The sequence below is a fragment of the Meles meles genome, chromosome 15 (genome assembly GCF_922984935.1).
Source record: "Meles meles chromosome 15, mMelMel3.1 paternal haplotype, whole genome shotgun sequence".
NCBI lineage: Eukaryota > Metazoa > Chordata > Mammalia > Carnivora > Mustelidae > Meles > Meles meles.
Genome location: NC_060080.1, coordinates 1,789,875 through 1,802,604, shown reverse-complemented (window position 1 = coordinate 1,802,604; position 12,730 = coordinate 1,789,875). Strand labels below are relative to the sequence as shown.

The 12,730-nt window shown below is 51.3% G+C and overlaps 1 protein-coding gene across 4 annotated transcripts in view; it reads right to left on the bottom strand.

The window, feature by feature from the left end:
• The window catches only part of TRAPPC12 (trafficking protein particle complex subunit 12), an 82,698-nt gene that overhangs the window by 48,320 nt on the left and 21,648 nt on the right, over positions 1-12,730 (bottom strand). For all 4 annotated transcript variants that reach the window (XR_006815064.1, XM_045979055.1, XM_045979057.1 and 1 more), the window contains 3 exons: positions 11,841-11,957; positions 961-1,074; positions 222-360 (listed from right to left, as the gene is read on the bottom strand). Coding sequence is in view for 3 of the 4 variants with exons in the window: in XM_045979055.1 (XP_045835011.1) it covers positions 222-360; positions 961-1,074; positions 11,841-11,957 (370 nt within the window). In the remaining variant the exon portion in view is untranslated. The remainder of the gene's footprint in view (positions 1-221; positions 361-960; positions 1,075-11,840; positions 11,958-12,730) is intronic.

Below are 12,730 nucleotides of genomic sequence, written 5' to 3'. Positions count from 1 at the left end.
TAGGGCTGTCGGAGAGGGAACGGCTGCGCAGTGGGGAGTCCGGGAAGTGTGTCTAGAAAACGGCGCGAGGTCGTACTGTGAAAGTCAGGGCTCACTGCTAGGCCACTTACTTGGTTTTTCCAGAATGGATATGTTAGGTCAACGGAGGATGCTTATTCTGTGTGAAGCAAAGCAAAGCGAAACACATGCAAAGGCGTTAAGTCCGAGCAGCACTGCCTTACCCCTTCGGCCCGGGTACACGTGAGGGTAGTACTCGTAATAGAGGTCAGGCTGGTCAAGATTCCCAAAGGCCTCGAACTCCATCTCGGCGTTCTGGAAAAGGCCCAACTTCACCAGCAGCGCCAGCCTCACAAACCACAGCTAAAACACAGAATACAAGTGCAACACAGGTCACCTATGGACATCGGGTGCAGAAACTCCTACCCCCACCAATCTGGCAGCAGAGTGTGGCTCCCCGTATAACGAAGCCCACGCTCCGCTTCTTAGCCCATGTGCCCAAGTACACGTTTATAAAAATTACTCTTGAGCTTAAGAAAAATGGTGTAAATGATTTTGTCTGAGTTGGCCTAACCTGCCAATCCTTGCTGAGGAGAATGGAATCCAGGGGGCGCGGGTGTGAGTGCGAGCGAGGGCTGGAACATGAGTCGGGCAGGAGGGAGAGCAGGGCAGGCAGGCTGGGCGAGCACAGAGCAGCGTCGGGGCGGGCACTGTAGGGCAGGGAGTCGCCACAGCAGGAGGCAGAGGGGAGGCACGGAGAGGACAGAGCGATGTGGGTGAGCAGTCAGCTCTGAGGGCCCAGGGGGGCAGAGGCAGAGCGGGGATCAGGAAAGGAAGACTAAACTCATGTTGACATTAAATTTGGGCTAAGAAAAATCTATTTGTTCTCATGTTGTTCTTCGTGCCATAAAAGGTCACATCCCTTCCATGTCCCCACTTTATGACCAACCAAAGGGCCTGTACCTGCAAGGAGTCTGCTGTGTGGCTGGTGGGCAGGCCGCTCTTGCCGTAGCCTTGGCCGTGGGCAGTGAGAAGGCGCCCGCACAGGTCAACTGCTGCCCTCCAGTTTTTGCAGCTCTGTAAGACACAGCGGGACGCGTCACCAAACGCACAGACACCCCTGGTGGCGACGGCGAGACCACGCCGTGGCCGGCACGGAGAACGCCACTTGCCAACGCTGCGCGGGTCGTCGGGCAGGAAGGGCGCCGAGCCTGAGGTGCAGTGTGAGACGAGCAAGTCCCAAGAACACTGAACAACTGACAGGACACGGAAGAGAATCATTTTTTAAAACTTTATTTTAATTGAATTCAATTAGTCGACACGTCATGTACCGTGAGTTTCAGAGGCAGAGGTCAGTGACTCGTCAGTTGCGCAGAACACCAGTGCTCGCTCCATCAGCTCCTGTGGGAAAGCTCCCCCACCCCCACGACTGCTTTCCTTCTGCAGCCAAATAACTTTATTTCTCAATTTTCATAAATGTAAAATCAACAATTTAACTTTATGGTATGTACAGGATGTCTCTGTAAGAGCCGCGTGGGACAATAAAGCAAGTGGTTCTGCAAGCTTGCCGTGATCCCGTTCTACCAACGTGAAAACGACCAGGGGGCTGGCTGATTAAGCGGGACTCGCTCTGTTTATCCTCTGCCCTGATGCAACAGACAGGAGGGCCACTGGGCAAACGCATGGCAAGATGTCCTCGGAGGGAACGCCGCAGCCTTCCAAGCAGCGGGAAGTGGATGCTGGCTGCCCATCTCCTTAGCACACTGGGCACTAACGCCTCTGCACGCCGCCGTTTGCGTGTGTGGCCAACGCTTGGCAGGCCCCCGCAGGCCCCGGGGCCACGTGCAGCCTTGCATGCATTCATCTCAGGATCTAGCACGGAAGGCAGATATGACACTGTTTTTTTTCAAAGATGAGTGAAGTAACTCTGGGTTTGCTCACAGTGCCTGCTGAACAAGAAGCCACGGGAACATGTTACCTGGGGCCAGACTTAATGTCCGGGGACGGAAAGCTCCTGGAGCCCAGACGTGAAGGAGAACAGTGGGGTCAAGGGGCAGGACCCTCCCGGCCGAAGGGGAGCTGCCTGAGTGACGACTCCATGTGCGAGAGGGAACGGCGATCGGTCAGGTGGCCGGCACACGGCAGTGAGAGCGCAGACGTGAGGACAAGGATGGGGATGTCAGCAAGGCAGGCCTCAGGCCACGAGGGATCCAGACTCCTCCTGAGGGGCTGGGGAGCCGCGGAAGGGCTGTGGGCACGGGAACGACACAGTCCTGTGTAACGCACGCTGGAGCGCGCCGCCTACCTCTCAGGTACTAACCCTGGCGCACACGGCTCCTGTCGGCACTGACGCCTGCCAGGCGAATCCTAGGTCGGGATGAGGACCCGGCGAGCACAGGTCCTGCCACGGAGGGGCCTGTTTTGAATGGGGACCGACACCGGCCTCTCCTGCCAGCAGCCCGCAGGCCCCACGAGGGGAATTCCCTGGGGCGCAGGCTAAGCTAGGTGTTTGGACTTCTGGAGAATCATCGTAGGTGTGGCTATGTATATTCTAACTGCAAATGTGGAAAAGTGAGAGGGAAAGTGATTCTGCCACATTTGAACTTCTATGTCTGTATCTAAGCAGATCCTGTATCCAGGGGCAATTCATTATTGCTCGTTTCTCAACTGCCCGTGCCACACACGCTGGCCTTTCCTGCTGGGGGCGGTAGGTCTGAACACAGTGCTCAGGGAGGTCTTCCTAGGAAATGACTCCAGCTGAGCATGGGCAAGAGACCCAGCGAGGAGGGCAGGGTCATGGGCTGCGGGGAAGCAGAGGGTGAAGGGAAGGGAAGGCCAGGCTGGCCTCTGCAGGATCCCAAGGGCATGGGCAACATGTCCTGCCCACGTTCTGGAAACATCAGCCCCCGCCCCTGTGAGGAGGAAGCATGAATCCGAGGGACTGCGCAGTCGTCTGGACCGGCGTCGGCCGTCTGTGTGCGGCCCGCAGGCTGGTTCTGCCCAGCGCATGTCTGCTCGCAGGTCTGGGGCGCTGCTTCCTTCACGCGTCGGTCTGTCTGCGGCTGTTCTGTGACCCCACAGGGGAACCAGGCAGTCACTGTGGAGCTAAGTAGCTGCCCTGAGCCTAAGACACTCCCGTGAGCTGCCCCAGGCCCGGCCGGCGCCACTTCTGGGGAGACTCTGGGCAACGTCCCATCGGAGGCTCATGACAGGTCCTCAATGAGAAGGGGCGAGAAACAAACTTCTACAGCCACTTGACCGGGTATTTGATGTCAAATGCAGTAGTAACAGAAGATGGGCTTGTACTCGTACGTGTTTTTCACATTTTTAATTTAAACAGGATCTTACAGAAGTTTCAGTCTGCTAAAGACACAGTTGCTAAAAACACCTGTCCTCTCCAGGCCAAGCTTGGAAAGTGTGGTGGCAGGTCACCCGTACCCATGGTGGTGGGGGGGTGGTACAGCCGCGGCAGAGGGACAAGGCCAGGTGACAGTCTGACGAGGGGAGCCTGGGGAGCGAGGCTGCAGGATGGATCTGAGAGTGTGACATGCAGCCAGATGGCGGTGGTGGCGGGGCCGGTCTCGGAGGCAGGGAAGGCTAGAAAGGATCAGAGCTCGGACTCTGAAATTTGATTCCAACAATGTGGAATGTGAGGGGCCTCTGAGACATTCAAGAGGAAGAGAAAAGGCAGCAGCTGCCATGCGTGTGGGTCTGACATCCGGGAGTGAGGCGTGCCTGGGGCAGTGTGCAGGGATCTGCGCGAAGAGGGTACCCTGGACCCTGTGCAACACAGGGTAGCTGGGGAGTGGGAGGCGGGAGCATGGGGGAAGGGCGTGCGGAGCAGGGAGAGCACGGTGCTCGGGGCTGCTGAGGAGGCAGACACAGGGACACCAGGACCGCCCGGGAGCTGAGAGCTGGTCGGATGGGGAGATGGGACGGGGAGTCAGACGGAATGAAACAGGTGGAAAATGAGGAGGGGAACGGTGAGCCAGGTGACCCTGTGAAGTGTGAGTCACCAAGCTAACGGTGGGGGGTGGGGTGGGGTAGGGAAGAGAACAGGAGCCTCCTCTGTGCCTCCTCGTGACCAAACGCTCCCGTGTGAGACAGTAAGAGGAGGCCACTCGCTGTTGGACAAAGACCGCACGTGAGGCAGAAAGGATGATCAAGGGCACGATGTCCCAGGAGTCAGGGAAGGACTCTGGCACTGGGAGGGGGGCGACTGTCCAATGGCCTCCAGGTCTGCTCTAAGCTGGGGCAGGGCCGCAGTAGGGGTTTGAAAGAAGCAGCGACAATCCAAAAAGCTGCGTGGAACCACCAAAGTCTGGAAGGCTGGGTTCATGTGCGACGCTGAAGGTCCCTGGGAAATGGGCACTCATATTTAGCGTCACATGAGCACGAAGCTTGGATGTGAGACTTTTCCAGCAGGCTCGGTGGCCCGGCCAGGCCTTCTGCGCAGACCCAGCATCACCAGGTGAAGGTAGGGGGTGGGAGAGAAGACAAGCAGGCAGACCCCCTTTAGCTACTACTCCCCATGTGACCTCAGTGACTTACTACCTGGTGACTCAACCGGGCCTCAGTCCCGCCCGTGTGACGTCAGTTGGCCGCCCTGGAGGTGGAGATGAGGCCCGGTTCGTGGGGAAGCTGGAGCCGCTCTCACACCTGTTCCCCCGCTCATCCCGCTCTCCTCCAGCTCACGGCGGCAGACGGCCACCCCGCAGCCTGGCTTACACTCGAGCTTCGTGACACCTCTCTTGCCCCCATAAGCCCTCCTGCTAGTTCTCCCGCACACACATTCCGGTGGGGTTACAGCCCCCCAGGGGATGGAATTTGGTTCTTGGATAATAATTAACAGCCCTCCAGGGGCGCCTGGGTGGCTCAGTGGGTTAAGCCTCTGCCTTCGGCTCAGGTCATGATCCCAGGGTCCTGGGATCGAGCCCCGCATCGGGCTCTCTGCTCAGCAGGGAGCCTGCTTTCCCCTCTCTCTCTGCCTGCCTCTCTGCCTACTTGTGATCTCTGCCTGTCAAATAAATAAATAAAATATTAAAAAATAATAATAATAATTAACAGCCCTCCAAAGATGAACCGTACCCAGCCAAATCGTATTCCTTAGTGTGCTCCTTCATCTGGGGCTGAGGGGGGACGTGAGCAGTTAGGACACAGGTGGAAAAAGTGCTGCTCAGGGGAACTGTATGCCGAGTGTGTGCTTTTTAACTTCTGAAAGTACTTCCTCAGCCTTATACCTACCATGTACACGTGCTCAAAAAGTGGTGAAATAGTAAGTTCACAGAACTACAAAAAGTTGTTGAAAAACTGTACACTAATAACGGAAGAGAGGTAAATGATGACTTATTAGTGATTGATCTTTATTAGCTGAAAAAAAAAAAAAGGCAACAAAAGCCATTGCTAGCCTAAGAAATGATAAAGAATGATTTCAGGGAAGACACAAGTCCGGGCGGACACGGGGACACCACAGCAAGCGCATCTGCACGCCGCTGGTAAATGTTCAGGGGAGGAACCTTCCTGAAACCAGCGCGCTAAGAGCCTCCCAACCGCCAGGCTCTGACCTAAGTGCTCTCCCAGCAATCCTACTAAAGACAGAATCACATGCGCAGAAGAGATTGCTCAGCAAAGTGGCCCATCCCAAAGTTATTTACGACTGTGTCAGACTATGTAGTAAATAAAATACCATTTGTAAGTCGGACACTTTAATATCAGGCAACGCTTAAGATATGTTAAACAGACACAAAATCATAAACAGTTCTGAGGAGAAGTCTGGTCTAGTACACGTACACACAGGTACATACAAGTATCCATAGTCACACGTAGACACACTACATACACACAGAGACACTACATGTTAACAGACGGTAGTCAGGCGAACAATTTTTCTGGATTAAGAAGATGCTGTTTGTAAAAGGAGGGCAGAGGGCTTTGTGAATGAGAGGACAGGCTGCACCGGGGGCGACGAGCACTAGCAGACGAGAACATCGTGTCGTGGCCACCTAGAAATGGATGGTGTGTCCATCCACCTCCGCCCTGCACGGAAGGGACGCACGCATGCACACACTGCTGACCGGCAATAGTGCTTTACGCAGGAACCAAATTAATGCTTGTTGAGAGAAAACTCTTAAAAAACCCAGTGTGGAGGTGTGCGTTGTAGCCATGGCTGCTAAAGCATGCGGAGAGGTTCTGTCCTGGGGGTAGGACTGAGCTGCAGAAGGAGCTGCCTGACACAGGGCCAACCCAGAGAGCTCCGACGGGATCCGACAGCCCTCAAAGGCACGTGGAATCTGCACGTGTGCAAGAACGATATAAATGAGGAAATCTGACCATGGGTATTTGTATGTTCTGAAACAAACATTTACTGCACAGTAAACACTCCTACCTTATTTCATGTCTACTATGTACATCTATCTACTATATAGCCACCACCAATAAAACACTTAAATGTGTAATAAAATTATTTGCAGGTACTCTGTGAATATGAAGAGCTCCATAAATGATTAAAAATAATAAAATGTATCATATAAAAAGCCTCAGCTCCTGCTATGATTTCACACACTATGATGTCTTCCACATCCCCAACTGGATCACAACTATTAAAAGTGAAGCCCACACCCATCATCTTAGTGATTCATTTATTAGTAAATGGAAATCTTAAAAAGCGGCTTCTTTCCTAACTGGGAAGAGAAAGCAGAATGTCTGTGCTCCTGTTAGAGCTTCTTCCCACAATTCCCTGCAGGTGAGTGAGTGCAGGAGACGCACGAGGACAGGTGTGGCTCCCAAGCGGCTCCGTGCTGGGCTAGCCCCCATCTGACCAATACTGCTGGTCTACAGCAACATCTCAGCAAACTTACACTAACCGGACGGCCAGTTTTCCCAGAGGCAGAATGACCTAATTCCTCAAGACAAGGAGCAGCACGGGACAGGGTTGTGGGTGCCTCCCTGCCCTCCTTAGCTGCCTGTTTGGGAACAAGGAGCCTGGGAGGGAGGCAAGTGCCAGAGGGACGCAGACCTCCTCCTGCCGCACAGGCTCACTGCGGTTCAGCGCAGGCGCGGACTCAGCACGGCTCCTTTAAAGACTAAGCGCGATGTGGATTATCCCCTGGTTCAGGAGCCACACATGCCAGTAGGTTTTCCTCATACCACAATTTAAAAAGAAAAGAGAAAGAGGAAAGAACACCAAGAAGTTGTTAGACAAATTTAGCATTTACCATTTACATTTACCCAAGTAAATTTTTTCTCCTGATAAAAGAATACAAAGTCTTTCTTTGTGCATAATTCAAGTTTACTGTGATATTTCAAAAAGATTTCCAGGGGCGCCTGGGCGGCTCAGCTGACTGTGTTTGCCTTCAGCTCCCGTCATGATCTCACAGGGTCCTGGGATCAAGCCCCGTGTCGGGCTCCCTGTTCAGCTGGGTGTCCGCTTTTCCCTCTCTCTCTGCTTCTCCCTACCTCCGCTCTTGGCTCCCCACGCAAATAAATAATCTTAAAAAAACAAAAACAAAGTATTTCCAGACAAAAATATTTTTGTTCACACCAAGTGGGATCAACAGAGCCCACAACTATCTTGTCCACCAGGAGCCCAGCAGTAATGGGAGGGGCTACCTGCACAGGTGCAGACGGGCCAGGACGACCATGGAGGGACGGAGCCGCATCCAGGGCCAAGGACCAGAGGGACGCCCAGGAAGGAGGTGACAGCCTGCACGAGGCTGCGCCAGATGGAGGGGGCTCTTCCAGCTCACTCTGCCCTGCAGAGCAGGGGAGCAGGGGAGAGACAGAGGGTAGGCAGCAAATAAGCCTGGTCAGGTCAGATTCGCTGCCAACATGGCCAGGTTTTCAGGGCTGCCCTGGACGCAGAGCCGTGGCTCAGGGATCATGGCTCGTTTTCAAGCACTGACACATGCGGGTCCGTGGCGGCAGCCTTCTGCACGTTGCCGACTGCTCGGCGGCAGCCTTTCTGCACGTTGCTCTGACAGCTCGGCGGCAGCCTTTCTGCACGTTGCTGACTGCTCAGCGCTGCTAGGGAACGTGCTTATACTGACGAACGCGGCTCTCGTGTGTTTCAATGGCTCCGAAGGATTTAACTGACTGTGCAACACAACTTTCTTTATCCCGCTCAGTGCTAAGGTTTCCAATAAAATTTCGGGCTAAAACAAACACAGGAGCAAACATTCTTGAGCACGCCCTTCCATGCACGGGTACGAGCGTTTTTCTGCAGTACAGGATTGCAGTAGAAATGACGGGGCCGGTGGTACAGAGCAGGCAGTCCAGCTCGCTCTCCCCTGCCACGGACGCCTGTGGCTGCTGTGCTCAGGCGGCTGAAACGTACCACATTTCTGGGACACCCAGCAAGGATAAGCGCTGTTCCCATGTCTGTCGGCTATGTGGTTTCTGTGAATGGCCTCTCCATATCATCTGCCTTTTTTTCTACTGGGCTGTTTTTGTTTCTTACGCATGGTTGGAAGGTATTAATGTGTACGAATGCTCACTTTAAGAAAAAAGATTTTATTATTCATTTCAGAGAAAGAGAGAGAGAGACCGAGTAAAAGTGAGCACGGGCGGGGGGTGGGCGCACAGAAGGGGCAGCAGACTCTCCACTGGGCAGGGAGCTGGACCCTGTGCTTGATCCTAGGACCCTGAGATCATGACCTGAGCTGAAGGCAGACGCTCAACTGACTAGGCCACCCAGGCACCCCTGTGGCCCTCTTTTTAATACTGTTTATAATGTTTTGGTTGTACATAAGTTTCAAGTTTTAAAGTAGTTAAATTTATTCATTTCTCCCTGAAAGATTTAAAGAATGCTTTTCTACCCTGAGTCATTAAGAATTTACTCTATTTTCTGGAATTCAAAAATTGTTTTAATGTATTTGGAGTTTACTTTTGTGTGTGCTAAGAGATAGATCTTTTTAACTTTTCCCACTCGGATATCCCATTAATTCTGTACCATCACGGCTTAGCTTCTCCTTTCCCTAGTAACCTGCTCTCTCTACACGAGCGTGTGTTTTGGGCTCCATCCTGTCACTCGCACCCTGCGCCCTTGTCATTTCCCTGACCCACTCTGGCGCCCGCCCGGCTGCCATGGAAGAGACGTGGTCCCCACTGCAGTCACTCTTCTCCAGGGTCTGTCCTTGCACGAGCTCCATGCAGAAGGCCTGGGGACATTTCCCTGTTCACGCACGCCAAGCATGTGCACACATGTGGGTGTGTGTGCCTGCAGTTTACCTCTCCAGACTCCAAAAGGCATGGCCTTCAGCTTTCTGATGTCTTTTCTGTTCTTCGGACTTGCCCGAATGATGACAAGGATCTAGCAGGGCCGGGGCCCCTCTGTTGAGAAACAGGTCAGAGGAGACCAGGGCTGGCCTGTGCCCAATGAGGCAGGTCTGAGGGACGGGATGAGACTCTATAAAGGACAGGCCAGAACAACCCAACGTGCCGAGTTCTAATGGCTGGTACTCTCCCCCTTCAAACCAGCGGGACCTCACCTCAGCAGCCTTGTGCACCACAGCTCTGGATTACACGCTGCCTATTTGAAATTTTAATTATGTACTTTCTCTGAGTGCTTTTTGCTATTTTTACCCCATTCTTGTCCAGCTTCTAGCCCCCTTCCTGGTGATCCTGCCCCATTTCGACAGATGTCAGAAGTATTTGGTGAAGAAATTATTTTTGTAATTACAGTTTAAAGCATACCCTCTACAACTTGAAGCTCTGCAGAGAAAAATCTTAGGAAAATCTCGCAATTACTGGAAATGACATGTAGAACTCTGAAAATAAAGTTTGGTATGAGAAAAAAGATCTCAACTTAAATGTTACTTTTTTTTATACTAGGAAATTAGAAATAACGATCTGAAAAACTGAACACAGGCACTCGACGACTTCCAAAAAATGAGAAAAATAGTCCAATAAAAGTCACTCAAGTAACTAATGGTACGTACATAACTTTCCCCATCTACGACTCAAAAGGAATCATTAACTCTATATATGATACCATTAATGTGATTAAAATGTCCTTCTCCACAGGCTGTGACATTCACTTCCCTGTAAATTACAATCTTAGAATGCGCTGACATTACTTAGGGAAATACATTTCAAAACTCTTTCCTAATCTTAAAGAGGCTAGGAATTATTTTAGGACATAATTAAAATACCACGGCAAGGTAATTTTTTTATAAATACATTTTCCACCTTAAATAGATCTCCTTGTTAGGACTCTAATAAAATTTCTCCTGGTGTTATGTTTTTTCAATGTATGAAAAAACCCCACACCACTGTACATATTTATTAACAGCACAAATAATCAAGGGAGATAAAAAGACTGCCTGTAGAACAAATTAGTTATAAGGACTGTGTGTGGCTTTGTGTGTACTTTTCAAACGGATCATTACAGGGGTGCCTCGGCTCAGCTGGGAGAGTAAGGGACCCTTGATCCTAGAGTCCTGAGTTCGAGTCCCACATGTGGGGTCGAGTTTACTTAAAAAGATAAAGAACAACTGGTCACTACGAAGTGGGTGTCCAGGGCCACCTGCCCTCGTGATGACAGTCACAGCAGCTGCTGCAAGGTCAAACCAAGGCAATGACAAGAACCCTCCTGAAAACGCAGGAGTGCAGGTGTGACGAGCGTCACGCGACCACGGAATGCTGGCCCGTAAAGACCTGTCACTTCATTAACAAATGACAGTGTATACGGATCTGTAAAAAGTAGGTGTTTCCCACCCCTTTAAAAACCAGACTATCTCCGGGGCGCCCTGGCTGGCTCACTCAGCAGAGCATACAACTCCTGGTCTCTGGGTGTGAGTTCGGGCCCTCCACTGGGTGTGCAGATTGATTAAAAAAGAAAAATCTTAAATAAACAAAAAGCCAGCCTATCTCTGCATCTTTTCTTCCCAAAGCTTCTGAGTCGCAGCATTAATTCCAGAATCATTTCAGTAAAAAAAAAAAAAAAAAACAAAACCCAATGAAGCACTTGATTTATGTTTACTAAAAATGAAACTTTAATCATTTTTTAAAAAAAGATCTTATTTATTTCACAGAGCGTGGAGAAGAGGGCGCAGGAGAAGCAGACTCCACACCAAGCGCAGAGCCCGATGTGGGGCTCGATCCCACAACCCTGACATCACAACCAGGGCCAAAATCAAGAGCTAATTACTCAGCTCACTGAGGCACCGGGGTGTCCCTAAGCTTTATCTGCTTTGTGTATAAAATATCTGCTCGCCACCTAAACAAATGATCCTTATTCACCTTTTTGAGGACAGACACTCCTTTAAATATGATGAAAGGTAACAAGGAAAAAGGCAGCTGTGGGCGGTGTACGGTTTCCTGGGGCTCAAAGACCGCCAGAAACACCCACCCGTTCACGTTAACGTGCCTGTAGCTCAGACGGCTCCCTGTTAGCATCTGGGGCCGCATCTCCGCATGCAATTCACACTTACTCCTGTCATGACCAAGGATTCTCATGTGCGTTTCTGGTGAACCCTCCCCTTCGATAATAAACCCTTTATGCCAAGTGGCGAAAACAAAGTATTTAAAAGAAAAAAACACATAAAAATGAAAATTAGTTATCGTTAGTTATCATATCTGATGAAGCATATATTTAATCAAAGTATATTCTGCTTCAAGTAGTTTAATCATTTAAAATAATGGCTTTTTAACTAATTGGCCTTAAAATTAAAAGTATGTTAATATGACACTTTTTGCTGCACAGGACTGGTATCTAATTCAACAAAATTTTATGTACAGGCAAGGCTGTAGATAACACATTTGAAGTAATTAACTCCAAGGAAAATACGACAGAGAAAGGCTGGCCTTCTAGAAACAATACCGAAATCAAACCCATCATTACTTACGATCAGCTGTTTCAACCCCACGAAAGTCTGTTCCACAGACTCAGCGTGTAAGACCTGTCTCTTGGCCGCGGCTCTCTCGCCCAGGAAGCGAAGCATCAGGTCTTTAACTGCATCCCCCTGGAAGGAATCGAAGGAAAATATGTCAAGACAATAAAATGTTAATTAAACTCAGCTAACCAGAACCCATAACTAAACGAGATTTCTTTTTTCTCCATTGGTGTATGGAGGTTAAAACGAGGTTACAGTACAGTAAAACTTCAATCACCCAGATGCTCAAGCATCACCACCTTTAATAAAATGGGTATCTTAGAACTGCGCTTTCTTTTAGAAGAAGGACGAAATCACCAGCCCCAGGACCAGGCTTACATGAGGGACATGCCAGGCCAGGAGGGGGATTCGGGCCCCAGGGCCGGGTGGGGGCTGGAGTGGGCCGGCCTCAGCAATCGGCAGTTTGCCAGGGTCTCTGGGAAAGCCTCAGGGAGCTGGCTGCCCCCTTCCTTCTGGGGCTGGGTTCAACCCCAAGCCCAGAGAGAAGAGAAGACTGCCCTCCCCTGCAGACCCTCTATCACCGGCCTCACAGCTTGACTCCTTAGGCTGGCCACCCCCCACAGACAGGGTGCGAGGATGGAGACGGGGAATTCACAGCACACGAGGAGGGTGGCTGGTGCGGACGGGGATGAGCGGGACCACGGCGCACGGCCGATGGGACACAAGACGGTGTGGCCACCGTGCCACAGAAGGGACGTTCCTCGGAAAGTCAGAAACGGGACCGCCACAGGGCCCTGCGATGCCATCCCGGCTGCTTATCTGAAGGACATACAAACACTAACTTGAAAAGAGGTCTGCACCTCCGTGTTCCCAGACGGGACATGGAAACAAACCACATGTCT